We start from the raw sequence: 15,342 nt of genomic DNA on the forward strand, positions 1-15,342 counted from the left end.
TAACTATAGGGTGAAAGTATTTCAATTTTTATTCTGCAAACCGAATCCCGAATCAGAAGCAGAAGCAGAAGCTAAATCTAGTAAACCAATTTTAAATTATTTATTTTTAATTGTTCAATAAAAAATATCAAATAACATTTTACTGAGATATAAATGTCGTAGACTGCAGAGTCATGATACTGGAGGTAAGTTAATTTTTAAAATTCATTTATTGTTTACAAGATTTATAAATATATGCTAGATATATATGAGGTTAGTTTTGACAGGTTGCCTGAAAAATATTCCATATTTTCTTTTTTTTACTGAGTCGAAGAGTAATCAGTAATTAATATTCCGAGGATTTATTAAAACGAGATAAGTATTTGATTAAGTGAAAATGTTTTCGTTCGTACAACAAAATGCTGTGGAACCGATGCAAGTTGATGCGCCGCCAGAAGACAATGATAACACTGAAGAAGAGCCTTATATTGTTGAGAATCCAACATTGGTAATTATCAGTTTTTTCAATTAACAGAACACAGAAAATTTATTTCTGATTAATGTATTCTTCGTTTTTTTTTCTTAGGACCTTGAGGTCTACGCCAACAGTTACACGGGGCTCGCAAAATTGTACCGGTTGATTTATATCGCCGACCACTGTCCCAGTTTGCGAATCGAGGCGCTAAAAATGGCGATAACCCACGTAATGACAACTTACAATGTTTCTTTGTACCAATTGTTGCATAAAAAATTATTACAAGCTCTCGGAACACCTGGACTCCCAGACGTCGCTGCTCAATCAACGTCCCAAGACATCCCGACGCTGAACCAGATGTGGGTCGAAAACAAGTCGAAAAAAGCAGCCCTGAAACTGGAAAAGTTTGACACTGATTTAAAAAACTACCGTAGTAATTCAATAAAAGAGAGCATTAGACGAGGGCATGATGATCTAGGTGATCATTACCTAGACTGTGGAGATCTTGGTAATGCATTGAAATGTTACTCACGTGCGCGTGATTACTGTACCAGTGGTAAACATGTAGTCAACATGTGTCTAAATGTTATCAAAGTGTCTGTTTATTTACAAAATTGGACCCACGTGTTGACTTACGTGTCGAAGGCCGAAAACGCACCGGATTTTCCAGACGTCCATGGCAAAGACAATAACCAGTCGATAATAACAAAGTTGAAGGTCGCTGCTGGACTGGCAGCCTTGGCAATGAGAAAGTATAAATTAGCTGCAAGACACTTTTTACAAGCATCACTTGATCACTGTGATTGTCCGGATTTATTATCACCCGGAAACGTTGCGTTGTACGGAGGGCTCTGTGCACTCGCAACATTTGACAGACCCGAGTTACAAAAATTAGTTATACAAAGTAGTTCATTTAAGTTATTCTTGGAACTCGAGCCTCAGTTGCGAGACATTATATTTAAATTTTACGAGTCTAAATACGCCTCATGTTTGAAACTGTTGGATGAAATACGTGATAATATTTTACTGGATATGTATATAGCACCGCATGTTGGTTTACTGTACACCCAAATTCGTAATCGTGCTTTGATACAGTACTTTAGTCCCTATTTGAGTGCTGATATGAGACGCATGGCTGTTGCATTTAATAGAACCGTTGCGGCTTTAGAAGATGAACTCATGCAACTTATTTTAGATGGACAGATCCAGGCTCGCATTGATTCCCACAACAAGGTATGGGTTTATAATAACTATTCAATTAGTTTCCCACTTATTGCTGTATTTAATTATATGTATAAATGAATTTATTCCAGATTTTATATGCCAAAGACGTTGATCAACGGAGTACGACCTTCGAAAAATCTATAAGCGTAGGAAAGGAATATCAAAGACGAACAAGAATGCTCATACTAAGAGCTGCTATTCTCAAGCATCAAATTCACGTCAAGGTATAAATATTATTTATACTTGAAATAATATTTATATTTATGCCAATGCAATATTACATATTTTGATTATTAAATAGTGCCCACAACGTGAAAGTTCTCAAGGTGGCGAAATGTCGGTTGCACCCGGTAACAGCAGTGCGGCACCAAGAAATTAATATTCATCTGTTTGTACATCAACGTTAATAAACATTGTGTTATTTTATTTTTCATTATTGATTATTAATAAGAAATGCTCCTTTTCATTTTATATAAACGATGTACATACACTTTCAGTACATTTATGAAATTAAATAAAGCGTGCAAATATAATTTTATTATTTTATTTCATACCGAGCACGCATGCGTTTTATTTTTTTTAACTTCTCGCTGTGAAAATTTAAAATTTAAATAAAAATGAGAAGTTACTGGTTTCTGTACGACTTTTGAAAATCGATTTTTCATCAGATTTTGACATTTTGAAGTCTGGATTTTTTTAAACAGTTCTACATTTCACTAGAGTTTTTAATTTTTGTGAATGCCAGATGTTTAATAATGTCCAGGATTGTCTAAGAAGTTAAGAAACTAATCTCGAAAACAGCAGGAACTTTTGGAATTGACCCACAAAGATGAGTGTGAATGTAGCAAACAAGACAATTTGAAATTACACAAAAAAATTAAATAGTTAAATTAATAAAATAAAAAAAAATGCATGTACTAATTTTAGAATTTTCCAAAAGTCCATTTTTGAATTTTTTTGTTAAAAACAATTTTTTTTTATTATTTCAAAATTTAAAAAATTGTCAGATATCCACCAACTTTATTGTCATCCGTTTTTCCGATTTTTTTTTACCGCCAAAATTTAAAACTTACAAAGATGTCAAAGATTTTTAAATATTTTTTCTCATTAAAAAATAAAAGTATTTTTACCAGATTATTTTAATAAAAAAAAATGACTAGCCATTTTTAAAATTCGAAGTAAATCTAAGCAACTGAATGATAAAGTAACGACATCTAATAGAATGATTAAAATATATAAGAAGACTTGTGTCCGGTCGATACCGAAGAAATTCAAATTAATAAAATTATCTACAATGATGCATCTAAAAAAAATGTTATCAGTTCTATTTTTTTGTTTATCCACGACTTGCTAAATTTAGATAGAGTGTCATAAATCACAATACCAAAACGACAGAGAACAATAATAACAATAATGTCAGTGTGCTATATATCAGCCTACTACTCATTGTTTTAATTAATGGATAATTAATATTCTACATTCTATCGGAAATAAATTTATAAATTATTGCGAGCCACCCAACAAATGTTTATTATTTATTTATATAATACGTCAGACTAGTGTCGTATTTTTTAAAAATTAAAATACATTTATACAAATAAATAGTAGAGTAAAAATGAATGATGGTTGTCAGTAGTACTACGATAAATTAACAGTCAACTTGGGTATTGTTATGAAACATGAATTTCAGTGAGCCCCAGATTGTTTACTGATTTTCAAATATATAGTGGCGTGATTCGTTATCATTCTTTGATTGTCCATCATACCTGACACGTGATTGAATTTTCATATTTAAAATACCTTTTTATCTAGACTCGAGTAAGTAAATATATTTATTATTTATTTCATTAATTAATTGTTAATATTTTAAATTAAATCTGGTATACTGTGTACTGGGTCTGTAGGAACAGTAAATTTAAAAAAAAATTTCGTTTTTTAAATTTTTACTGACTATTTTAAACTTTTTACTTTGGCAACTTCTGGGTCATGAGTAGGACACTTTAAGGAGTAGTTGAAAATTTTTTTGAAACCTAGAAATTGAAAACTTGAGTGTTTCCTAAAGGACCTAGTGTACATACTGAGTCTTGAACAATATAGTGTACGCAGGCATTAAATAATTAATAATATTATTTTTTTTATAACAGGAAAATGGCAGAAAGAGCTCAGACACCACAAGCACCAACAGTTAAAATTGGTAATTATATTCTAGGCAATACACTTGGAGTTGGTACATTTGGAAAAGTTAAAAGTAAGTATTTTTTTTTATTTTAAGGCCATTTTCAGACAGTGCCCCTTCCACTTTTCAAAAATTATCAATATGTCATAAGCGTATTAATTTTTTATCAGTTAATTTGAAAAGAAATTACTTAAAGTTGACATCAATTGGGAGTTAAAAAGCCAAATTTCGTTTGACTCCTAATTGATAGCGACTGTAAGTAATTTTTTTAAGTCTATATCTCGGTGAAATTAAAATTTTAATTATTCTTTTAAATTAATTAATAAAATTTTAATACGATTGACAGTTGAGTCTCTTCATATTTTTAAAAAGTGGAGCTACTGTCTGAGAATGCTCTTAATAAAATAAATAAATTAATTATATGATTAAATAATAAAATTAATTAACAGTGGGAGAGCACGTCATAACAAAACACAAAGTGGCAGTAAAAATATTAAACCGTCAGAAAATAAAAACATTAGACGTGGTCGGTAAAATAAGACGCGAAATAGAAAATCTTACGCTGTTTCGTCATCCCCACATTATTAAATTATATCAAGTAATGAGCACACCAACGGATATATTTATGATAATGGAGTATGTGTCAGGTGGTGAACTGTTTGATTACATTGTCAAGCATGGGAAATTAAAGGAACACGAGGCAAGACGTTTCTTTCAGCAAATTATTTCCGGAGTTGATTATTGTCACAGGCATATGATTGTGCACCGGGACTTGAAGCCTGAAAATTTGTTACTGGATCACAATCTGCATGTCAAAATAGCTGACTTCGGTCTGTCAAATATTATGACAGACGGTGAATTTTTGCGCACATCGTGTGGCTCGCCAAACTATGCAGCACCTGAAGTGATATCCGGTAAACTCTATGCAGGTCCTGAAATAGATATCTGGTCATGCGGAGTTATACTTTACGCGCTACTCTGTGGAACGCTGCCATTCGACGATGAACACGTTCCCACGTTATTCAGAAAAATAAAGTCAGGAATTTTTCCAATCCCCGAGTATTTAAACAAAAGTGTCGTGAATCTTCTTTGCCATATGATGCACGTCGACCCGATGAAGCGATCGACTATCGAGGACATAAAAAAGCACGAGTGGTTCGAAAAAGATTTGCCAGCTTATTTGTTCCCATCGTCAGTCGAACAAGAGTCATCGGTCATTGATGTCGAAGCTATAAACGAAGTTTGCGAAAAATTTAATGTCAAAGAAGAAGAAGTCTACGCGGCTTTGCTCAACGGCGACGCTCATGATAATCTCGCGATTGCTTATCATTTAATTATCGACAACCAACGAATTGCTGATGAAGCTGCCAAAACTGAGTACAAAGAATTTTACATAGCTTCTAGTCCACCACCACCAGCTACCACTACTGGCTCTAATGATTCTATCAATAGTCCAATAAGGCCTCATCCTGAAAGAATTGCTCGTAATTATTTTTATACTTAAATAATTACTCATATATTTATTTAATTAATTATATATATTTTTTTATTAACTTAAAGCATTCAGAGAACGTTCTCAATCAGCAAGTATTCCTTCAGTAACTCAGGGTAAAGCTGCTGCAGCCACAGCTACTAAAAGAGCTAAATGGCACTTGGGTATTCGTTCTCAATCAAAACCTAATGACATAATGACTGAAGTATTTCGTACTATGAAAAATCTTGATTTCGTAAGTTCTTTTTCTTTTTTTAATTCATCAGATTTGGGCTTACATCCCCTGATATTTATATTCTTTTTCTAATCATTTATTTATTTATTTAAATTAGGAATGGAAAATAATAAATGCTTATAGTGTACGAGTACGACGTAAAAATAAATTAACTGAACGATACAGTTACATGTCTCTGCAATTATATCAAGTTGATTATCGTAGTTATTTATTAGATTTTAAATCTGTGTCTGATGAAAACGAAAATCCTAATAGAGGTAATTTAATTATTTGTTTAAATTATTCATTATTAGTAATATTAATTATTATTTGAACTTAATTAGATCCAATGCAACCTGCGGCGGTGGGAGGTCATCGAACAATGGAATTTTTCGAAATGTGCGCTGCCCTAATAACACATTTGGCGCGCTAATTAAATCAGCGAATATTTATACAAATATTTAATAAGTATTAAGATATTATAATATTCTCTTACTTTAGTCATTACTTCCGTCATAATTATTTTAATGGGATAATATATTTTAATCGAGTTGATTGTGTATATGAAAATTGTAATATTTTATTAATTTTTAATTATAAATAATATCATGATGATATAAACTAAAAATTCCATATTATTTTAAAGTTGTAAAGTTTTAAATAAATATTTTGGCTGTAATTATAAACATTAATTTCACAAACTTTAAAAAAGTTACAAATGCCTTAATTAAATATTCAAGTTATAAATTACAATATTTAATTACTGAAAAAATAAATAAGTACTTTTATAATCTATATAACATCTTCCGATAAGTATTATACTTATTTTTTTTATTTACAGCAAGTAGTTCGGGTTTCTGGTTGAGAGTTTCTTATATTTAATGGCGGATCTGTTCTTAATCGACGAAATAGTAAAACATGCGGTTCTATAATATAAATATTATTTAATTATCATATTAATCTATAAAAATATTAATAATAATCAATAATAAATAAGAACTTGGTTTCGATTGGCTGCTGACACTGAAACTCAGGATGAAACATGATTTCCACCTGCGGGTGATGTTCACCCTGGTCTGAAATCATTGTTTCATCCCTCGTCACACAATTTACTATAAAACAACCGAAATTTTTTTCATCTGCTACTATCACTGTCACAAATATTAACAATAATTCAAATACCTGGGCTATGCATCATATAATGAACCCAACCCGGGCTCTGTTGTACTCCAAGATTACGCCACTCAGATTCCGACATCAAATGAGATTTTGGTACATTTTTAGCAATGTCAGACGGCAAAATAACATGTCTATATAATTTCAAATGTCAATTAACTTGTAAGCTCTGCAAATAATTTTTAAAAAATAATCCAGTTACTAACCTGTACTCAAACTTGTCATCACAATATTTTTCCGAGTACTGGATCTGATCAACAGACATATTTACTTCTTATAGTAAATAAACAAAAATAAAAAATACCATAGACAACTTTTACCCTCGATTAGAATAATTGCAATAATATTATTATTATTATTACGAATAAATAAATAAATAAATTTGTAATCAACTCCCTCGCAAAATTCAAAATATTTGAAAGCGTTGAAAGTAAAAGTACGTTGTTGTTTTTTTTTTGTATTTTTTTTTCATGAAAGCTAGATATAAGAAGAACGATCGCAATGTTAAGCTCGTGGCCTGAAAACTAGACATAGACGACAGAGTGCGCTGTGGTTGCGGCGGTCCCCTTAGATTTAAAATGTAAACAAATCCTATTATCTTACAACAGTAAGTGGCACGTGACCCTATCGGGGCGATAGCCGAAAAGGAACAAAAAAAAAATCCAATCAAGTGATTTTATTTATTTGTCATAAATATTCGATTGCTTTGTTTGTAAGTTAATAAAATGTTTAAAAGTTTAACATAAACCTTATTAATTTCATTCGATATCATCAAGAATTATTTATATTTAAAACATAGCTTCTTAATTTTTATTTTTATAGTTCTTGTACTCATGGGCGTCGAGCGGCACTCGGTCGGTAAATTCAAAATTCAAAAATTCCCTCTCAATCTCTTAGAAAGTCCACTAGATAGAGGAAAGAGTTAAAAAAAAAATGGCGCGTCGCATAAAAAAAAAAAATGATGTGACAATTCACGAAGGCTAGATATGAAATGCGTTTACTTTTTTATGAGCGTCATAAAATGGACAAGTTGCGTCATCTATTGGCCGGCAAAGTGATTAATAAAATTCCCCGAAGAAAGAAAAATAATTTAGTGAGAAATAACCTTCAATAATCAACCAGCTGCCAACTCATCTCGACAATTCGTAAAAGACTGGACTGTCATCAACGTAAACAGTAATTTTTGTGAAAAATATCAATAGACAAATACGCCATGAAGTAACAGCTCTGTCAGTAAACCCACCAGTTAAAACAATAAGATTTGGTATTAATTTTGTTTGAATATAAATGTTTATATTGATCAGCACTTGTCAATAGACAAGTGTATTATCATAATTTTAAATTATTAAATAACAATTGCAGATAAAATGACGAGTACTACAATCGGATATAATCCCGAAAATAATACGAAATTTTTTGAATCTCTGCAGGCTGATTTAAAAACACTCAGTTCTGAAACTAAGAAGAAATATCCGCAAATAAAAGAAGTTGGTTGTCATTTATATTTTATAAGTATTACATATAGTAATTGAAGTTGTTATAATAATTAATTATTATTTTAATTACAGTCATGTGAAGAATGTATGGCAAAATTAAGAACAGCGATAAATAATCCCGGTACTCCAATTTACCCGGTTGTCAATCAAATTCTTTACCCTCTGGTTCAAGGATGTGAGAGTAAAGATGTCAAAATAGTTAAGGTTGATAATTATTTACTTAATTACATACAATTAAATGATGACAGTCATGAATAATGAGGTTTTAATTTTAGTTTTGCTTGGGAATGATGCAAAGACTGATAACCCAACAGGCAATAGATCAAAAAGGTGCGCGTTATATAACAGACACGCTGTGGATGTTAATGGAACTGGGTATGGAAGAAGTTAAAGTCTTGCAGACAGTAACTCTTCTGTTGACGAGTAATACTATCGTCCATGGAGAAATACTGTCGAGGAATTTAGTCCTGTGTTTCAGACTTCATTTTACGAAAGATTCGACAACGATAAATACCGCAAGTGCGACAGTAAGACAACTGGTGTCTTTGGTATTCGAACGCGTGATAGCAGAAGATGAAAAAAATAAAAATGACGTGGAGACGGAAAAAAGTGCATTGGAAGAATTGAAGGCTTGCACTGGGCAGCCGCCAAAAGGGCTGGCTCCCTGTGCCGCTGATGCTTTTCTGATGTTCCAGGATCTTGTGCAATTGGTCAATGCAGACTCGCCGTACTGGTTAATTGGCATCACAGAAATGACGAGGACTTTTGGACTAGAACTTTTGGAATCTGTTCTTACTAATTTTTCTTCTGTATTTTTCAAACATCCGGAGTTTAGTTTTTTATTAAAAGAACGTGTCTGTGCGTTAGTTATTAAATTATTTTCTCCTAATATTAAATATCGTAATTCTGTACCGGCATCAGTGCAGCAAGCAACGCCACTTGACAAACCGTATTTTCCAATTAGTATGAGACTTTTGAGAGTTGTTTCTATACTAGTACAAAAATATCACTCATTATTGGTAAATATATTACATATTTTTAAAATAACGTTTTATAAATTAAATAATTAATTACTTGTTATTTAGGTAACTGAGTGTGAAATATTTCTATCATTAATTGTTAAATTTCTGGATCCTGATAAACCAGCATGGCAACGAGCGCTAGCGCTAGAAGTTTTACACAAAATGACAGTTCACACTGATCTTCTGACGAGTTTTTGCGAGTGTTACGACTTGAAACAACATACGACACATATTTTTCAAGATATCGTTAACAGTTTGGGTGCTTATGTGCACAATCTTTTTATTAACTCGCCGGTTGCAAGTCAAGCTGCTGGAGGTAAAGCGATAAAATACAAAATTTATTAGTAATTTAAACCAAGTACTTAGTAGTCTATGGATAAATGATTTTTTTTAGCTGCGGTACAAACAGCTCAAGGTACAGCACCAACTTTGCTGGCAGGGATGCCAGTAGGACCGGGTGTGACACCTCAGCCCGGATTCTATTCACGTGGAGTCTGGTTGCCTGTAGTCGCGACCTTTTCTAGCGGTCAAGCTAAACCAGTTTACCTAGAAATGCTTGACAAAATAGAGCCACCACAAATTCCTGATGGATATGGAATAAGTATCGCGTACGCATGTTTACTGGACATTATTGGTTCGATATCACTGGCGATAGTCGGACCCAAGGAACAGGGCCGTGAAAATCGTTATAATCCATCAGAAGTTGAGCGAAAATTACATGTACAATTAATAAATTCAAGCTGGTGTGGACTATTGGCTGCGTTGAGTCCTCTGGTGGATGCGAGTACCGATGAGACAGCAACGGAAAATGTTTTGAAGGCAATACAGACTTTTGCGTCATTGTGTGGATTGCTTGATTTACAAACACCGCGTGATGCATTTATAACAGCTATATGCAAAGCTTCTTTACCGCCGCACTACGCGCTTACTGTTTTAAATAGCGCGCCTCAAGGAATCCCATCAGCCAGATTGCAGGAGCCAAGTCAGTACAATCCTTCTACGATGGGTGAACAGGATTACCGTCAGCAAGTCGTTGCCGTGGGCACTCCACTACCAACAGCATCGCTTCCGATCGGAGCGCAACAAGGACCTGTTATGCTCACTGCTAAGAATCTCCAGTGTATGCGAGCATTGCTGATGCTGGCGCACTGTCACGGAAGTATTCTCGGCAGCGCGTGGCACTTGGTGCTGACGACTCTTCAACATCTAGTCTGGATACTCGGTCTCAAGCCGTCGACCGGAGGATCTCTAAAAGCCGGAAGAACAGCTACTGATTCAAATGCTGTGCTGACGACAGCGGTGATGGCTGATCTACCGGTACTCAGTGCTATGCTCAGCCGGCTTTTCGAAAGCAGTCAATACCTCGACGACGTTGCTTTGCATCACCTGATTGACGCTCTATGTAAACTAAGTCAAGAAGCCATGGAACTCGCATACTCGAATCGAGAACCCTCTTTATTTGCCGTAGCAAAACTTTTGGAAACAGGTCTAGTCAATTTACCGCGAGTGGAAGTTCTCTGGAGACCTTTGACTAATCATCTGCTAGAAGTTTGTCAGCATCCACACATAAGAATGCGTGAGTGGGGCGTCGAAGCAATAACGTATCTAGTTAAAGCAGCTCTGCAGCACAAGTACCCTCAGCCTCTTCGTGATAATCAAAAGCTACAAACACTATTACTGGGACCTCTAGCTGAACTGTCCTCGGTTCGACACGCGGACGTTCGTCGTCGCCAATTGGAGTGTGTTCTCCAAGTGCTTCAAGGCGGTGGAGAGACTCTCTTCCACGGGTGGCCTCTAGTGCTTGGGATAATCGGCGCAGTGTCAGACCATCACGGCGAAGCACTTGTCCGCATTGCTTTCCAGTGTCTTCAGCTAGTCGTGACTGATTTTTTGCCAGTTATGACCTGGCGTTGTCTTCCATTGTGTGTTGATACAGCTGCTAAATTTGGTTCCCAAACACAGGAGTTGAATATTTCACTTACAGCCGTAGGGTTGATGTGGAATTTGAGTGATTATTTTTTTCAAAACCAAGAAAAATTATGTCATTCATTGAAAGGTGATACCGGTTCAATATTTCCTGATTTTCCGGGTACGACAAATATGCCGGCGTTCGATAAACTTTGGATGTGCCTTTACACTAAATTAGGTGATCTGTGTGTTGACTCGCGACCGGCTGTTCGTAAATCAGCCAGCCAAACATTATTCTCGACAATATCTGCTCACGGGGGATTACTCCATCAGCCAACATGGCAAGCAGTGCTCTGGCAAGTATTATTTCCGTTACTCGATAAGGTACGTAATTTATCTAGTTCAGCGAGCAACGAAAAAGTTGATACAAGTGGAAACATTTTAATTCACCACAGCAGAAACACTGCGCAAAAACAGTGGGCGGAGACACAAGTACTGACACTAAGTGGGGTCGCGAGAGTATTCAACACAAAACGACAGTTGCTGCAGATGTTGGGTGACTTTCCACGTGCTTGGTCTCTGTTACTCGAGTTCATTGAACACTCGGCGTTGAGTAAAAACAACGAAGTTTCTTTAGCGGCATTGAAGTCATTCCAGGAAATTTTATACATTCAAAAAAATGGAGACAATACGGAAAATATGCCAGCAGGTGAACCCGAGACGTTGTGGTTCGTTGCGTGGCGCGTTTGGCTGAATATCGGAATGGAGAGTGCAACACCTCCTAAGGACGACGAAGTTGAACCATACGTACCTTCACAAGCATTCCTAGCAGCTCTTGTACAAATATTTCCAGCTTTATTCCAGCACATAAGGACTAAATTCACGGGCGGAGACCTCAAAAAATTATGTAAAGTATTGAAAAATGTTGTGCAAGTTCCCGTCCACGGCGAATCAACTCCTTATATTCTCCCCACTGTCCCGGATGTCGTGCTGACTCAGCTGCAAGACGGCGTGCTTCATTCAATGGAACTTTTGAAAAAAGAAGCTCTCACAGGTGCTGATAATCTTCGTACTATGATCGGATTGATATTCCTGCAGCTGCTTAACTTTACAAAACTCGCTTGTCATGCTCCAACTTACGGTAAATTGATAACAAAACATTTGTCACAAGTCAGAGGCATGTCCGCTGACTGGGTCACTATGAACTATGTACCTTTTGGAGAGAAAGCTTTGACAATGGTGGTTAATTTATACCAAAAAACAGCCGGCGAACAAGTTGTCATTGATGAAGAAATTTTAAAACATATTATCGAAGCTCTGCGTGTTCCGCTGTCAATGAAGTACGCGTGCCCGTCATCATCCACGTGGAAATTAGCCGTGACGAGTCTGCTCGCTGTTTTGCATACCGGGTTACCTTTGGCGCGAATGTATCCAGATAAATTTCAAAGCATGTGGCCCGTACTCGCCGACACTATGGACGAATTTTTGTTCCCCAAGAGTGTCGTTAAAGTCGAACGAAATATCGATGAAATCCAAGCAGACGAAGCCGTTGACTGTCAAGTCATGGAGCTGCTGAGAGACAAAGTACTGCCCCACTCAGTTCACATACCCCATCAATTTATTCTACGCGTTATCATGTTATTGAATAAAGGGTCCATTCACTCAGCAACATCAACAAACATTGAAATGAATGGGGAGACTAAATTAAGGGAAGAGTTCGCTAAAACTTGTTTTGAAACATTGTTACAATTTTCATTACTCGAAGGCTTGAATAACGTTCCCGAGTTGTCGATTGACAAAGATTGTGATGAATGCGGAATTGCCGGGCGACTCGCTGTCACAGCTTTGCTCCACAGATTTCAAGAAGTACTTTGGCGTTACATCGAAGACGAACGACGAAGTGGAAAGTGTCCATTGCCACGCTACCGAATGTCTGAAATATCATTTGTGCTAAAAGCAGTTGCGACTCTTGTGATTTCTTTAAAAAAAGCCCCCGCCAATAAAGTTGAACGTTCTGTGTGGATGCAATTAATTGAACTCTATCCCTGTTTAGTCGAGTGCAATTTAGCGACAGCTTCACCTCAAGTATCGCGATCACTCAGAGAAGCTCTGATGCAGTATCATGATTTACTACGACCTCCTGCTGATAGTCCTCTTACGTCAAATGGTGTTTGACCTAGGCATTCTGTTTTATTAAATTAATATTTCACGCACTATAAATTCATAGTTAACATACATTATATATATATATATTAATATTGTAGATTTTTAAATTTTATTTATTGATTATCAATTATTCATATACATTTATATTAATTATTTAATTTTGAATATCAGAGATCATTTAAATAATAATAATATTAATATACTTGTACGTTTTCATTTCACGACAATATGTGAGAAAATTTTACATTGATATAAATTGTTTTTGTAAAGAAAAACTAAAAAAAAAATTTACAGCTGCTGTGATTGTATGTTGCTTGGAAGAAAAAAAATTATTTGCTTAATATCAAATGTCACTAATTTAAAATAAGTATATAAAATAATAAATCATGCAATTAATTAAGATCAAAGAGGCCTTAGTCAATTTATTAAATTCATGTTCAAATAATGCAGGTAATAATTGTGTATAAGAATTTTTATATTTTTATTTTATCAATTGTAATTATTATTATTTTGTTTTCTTTTGTATATTTTATTTAAAAAAAAAATAAATAAAGACATTTAATTCTTATATTTAATTATTAGATAGCTTTGAAAATTCAAAATTAATTGTTTTTTATAATTAAGAACAAAAAGAAAAAAAATTGTGTTTTGTAACAGGGACATTTGTATATTTTAAGCATCTGCTCATTGTAAAAAATTAATTTTGTATAGTTATATAATCATAAATTAGTAATTTAAAAAATTAAAAAATATGGACAGAAAAAAATTAATATTAATTATTACTATAAATAAATAATAATTAATAACATTAGTTATAATTATTTAAATATTGTTTATAGTCGAATTTATTACTTACATATTATTTACAAATGCTATACATTATTATTTGTAGATATATATGATAAAAATAGTAGTTCGATAGTAGAAAAATATCGAATTTAAAATAATGTAATATTATCAAACTACTGTGTCGACTGATATGTATTACACAATTTCCGCTGTAATAACTACATAATAGTGAGTCTGATGAAAGCTTTTTGACTCTTCGTTGTTCAAATTATTATATTATACCGTTATAAAATTAAAAACTAATTTAAAATTTTAATAATTTACAAAAATAAATGAATCATCGAGTGCGATTACAAAACTTTAATAATATTACAAATTTTTAAAAGATCAAGTGTGAATTAGTATTAATAATTAATAATGTAAATATCCTAATAAATATATAATACAATATATTTATGTTTTATTACATCCTCTCTGTAACTTTTTTTAGTTTATTTATTTTCCAATTTATGAATATACATTTTTTAGGGATAAAATAAACTAAATAATAAAACTCATTTTTTAAAATTAAAAGTAATTACTGATCATGTGCAACAGCTCTTATCTTGAGAAGGTTTTGATTGAAAGCTATTATATATTTTTTTGTGAATATAGATATAGTTTTTTGATATTTTAAACATTGATTTGTAATTTTATATCTGTTGGGAAAAAGTGCGAAGTTTAAAAAAAAAAATAGTTTATTTTCTCTAATGTAATTTTTTTTTTTTCTAATGTTTGTTTACTGAAAAATTTTTATCTCATACATAAATTACAGGTTTAAACAAACAAAATAAAAAAAAAAAAAAAATTATCATAGTAAAATTATAATTAATAAAAAAAAAAAAACAGAAAAGCCGCAGGAAATGGCTCTCATAGTTTTGAGTTTTCATATTTTTGAAAAGTAGTGTAATGAGATCAATAGTGACAGCTAAAGGAATTTTGAAGTTTCAGTAAAGAATTTATTCATAAAATTCACAGAATTTTACTAAGCGTAAAAATATATGAGGAATTTCTAAAAAATATTCACAAAATTCGTAATGAAAAAAAATTTACTAATTAAAAAAACCAAAATTAAAATCATAATTTTCATTCATTTAAAAATATATACAACAACCTGTATATTTATATATATACCCTATATATTTGATTATGCGATATATCAATTGTTAATTTTTGAAACACTTGT

General features: G+C 33.2%; 4 protein-coding genes across 5 annotated transcripts; 3 read left to right on the forward strand and 1 right to left on the reverse strand.

Annotated features, from left to right (window-relative positions):
• The first annotated feature begins 31 nt into the window (after positions 1 to 31).
• On the forward strand, positions 32 to 2,111 carry LOC103568889 (COP9 signalosome complex subunit 1). 2 transcript variants are annotated; one of them, XM_008545904.3, is made up of 5 exons: positions 32 to 185; positions 258 to 487; positions 566 to 1,687; positions 1,768 to 1,902; positions 1,980 to 2,111. In XM_008545904.3, the coding sequence occupies exons 2-5, from the start codon at positions 377 to 379 to the stop codon at positions 2,055 to 2,057; spliced, it is 1,446 nt and encodes a 481-aa protein (XP_008544126.1). In that variant the 5' UTR covers positions 32 to 185; positions 258 to 376; the 3' UTR covers positions 2,058 to 2,111. The 2 variants fall into 2 exon arrangements, with proteins under 2 accessions (XP_008544126.1, XP_008544128.1); XM_008545906.3 differs by having other exon boundaries at positions 267 to 487.
• Positions 2,112 to 2,995: 884 nt separating this feature from the next.
• Positions 2,996 to 6,097, forward strand: LOC103568888 (5'-AMP-activated protein kinase catalytic subunit alpha-2). The gene is made up of 6 exons (XM_008545903.2): positions 2,996 to 3,496; positions 3,823 to 3,926; positions 4,304 to 5,338; positions 5,415 to 5,581; positions 5,679 to 5,838; positions 5,905 to 6,097. The coding sequence occupies exons 2-6, from the start codon at positions 3,827 to 3,829 to the stop codon at positions 5,991 to 5,993; spliced, it is 1,551 nt and encodes a 516-aa protein (XP_008544125.1). The 5' UTR covers positions 2,996 to 3,496; positions 3,823 to 3,826; the 3' UTR covers positions 5,994 to 6,097.
• A 98-nt stretch (positions 6,098 to 6,195) lies between these two features.
• Positions 6,196 to 7,236, reverse strand: LOC103568887 (cyclin-dependent kinases regulatory subunit). Its single transcript, XM_008545902.2, has 3 exons — positions 6,943 to 7,236; positions 6,743 to 6,870; positions 6,196 to 6,486 (listed from the first exon to the last, which is right to left on the reverse strand). The coding sequence occupies exons 1-3, from the start codon at positions 6,999 to 7,001 to the stop codon at positions 6,392 to 6,394; spliced, it is 282 nt and encodes a 93-aa protein (XP_008544124.1). The 5' UTR covers positions 7,002 to 7,236; the 3' UTR covers positions 6,196 to 6,391.
• Positions 7,237 to 7,786: 550 nt separating this feature from the next.
• Positions 7,787 to 14,567, forward strand: LOC103568885 (protein MON2 homolog). Its single transcript, XM_008545901.3, has 6 exons — positions 7,787 to 8,000; positions 8,099 to 8,223; positions 8,305 to 8,436; positions 8,508 to 9,251; positions 9,318 to 9,570; positions 9,649 to 14,567. The coding sequence occupies exons 2-6, from the start codon at positions 8,104 to 8,106 to the stop codon at positions 13,335 to 13,337; spliced, it is 4,938 nt and encodes a 1,645-aa protein (XP_008544123.1). The 5' UTR covers positions 7,787 to 8,000; positions 8,099 to 8,103; the 3' UTR covers positions 13,338 to 14,567.
• The last annotated feature ends 775 nt before the right edge of the window (positions 14,568 to 15,342 follow it).

Source organism: Microplitis demolitor, chromosome 3 (genome assembly GCF_026212275.2).
Source record: "Microplitis demolitor isolate Queensland-Clemson2020A chromosome 3, iyMicDemo2.1a, whole genome shotgun sequence".
Classification (NCBI taxonomy): domain Eukaryota; kingdom Metazoa; phylum Arthropoda; class Insecta; order Hymenoptera; family Braconidae; genus Microplitis; species Microplitis demolitor.

Excerpts from the sequence above, each read along its gene's own strand:
- LOC103568889 (XM_008545904.3), top strand. The coding sequence starts at position 377 with ATGTTTTCGTTCGTACAACAAAATGCTGTGGAACCGATGCAAGTTGAT. Across the intron at positions 1,688-1,767 it reads GCATTGATTCCCACAACAAG|ATTTTATATGCCAAAGACGT; the intron begins GTATGGGTTTAT and ends AATTTATTCCAG. Across the intron at positions 1,903-1,979 it reads AGCATCAAATTCACGTCAAG|TGCCCACAACGTGAAAGTTC; the intron begins GTATAAATATTA and ends ATTATTAAATAG.
- LOC103568888 (XM_008545903.2), top strand. The coding sequence starts at position 3,827 with ATGGCAGAAAGAGCTCAGACACCACAAGCACCAACAGTTAAAATTGGT. Across the intron at positions 5,582-5,678 it reads CTATGAAAAATCTTGATTTC|GAATGGAAAATAATAAATGC; the intron begins GTAAGTTCTTTT and ends TATTTAAATTAG. Across the intron at positions 5,839-5,904 it reads AAACGAAAATCCTAATAGAG|ATCCAATGCAACCTGCGGCG; the intron begins GTAATTTAATTA and ends GAACTTAATTAG.
- LOC103568887 (XM_008545902.2), bottom strand. The coding sequence starts at position 7,001 with ATGTCTGTTGATCAGATCCAGTACTCGGAAAAATATTGTGATGACAAG. Across the intron at positions 6,871-6,942 it reads GATGACAAGTTTGAGTACAG|ACATGTTATTTTGCCGTCTG; the intron begins GTTAGTAACTGG and ends GAAATTATATAG. Across the intron at positions 6,487-6,742 it reads TTATATGATGCATAGCCCAG|AACCGCATGTTTTACTATTT; the intron begins GTATTTGAATTA and ends TTTATATTATAG.
- LOC103568885 (XM_008545901.3), top strand. The coding sequence starts at position 8,104 with ATGACGAGTACTACAATCGGATATAATCCCGAAAATAATACGAAATTT. Across the intron at positions 8,437-8,507 it reads AAGATGTCAAAATAGTTAAG|TTTTGCTTGGGAATGATGCA; the intron begins GTTGATAATTAT and ends TTTTAATTTTAG. Across the intron at positions 9,571-9,648 it reads TGCAAGTCAAGCTGCTGGAG|CTGCGGTACAAACAGCTCAA; the intron begins GTAAAGCGATAA and ends GATTTTTTTTAG.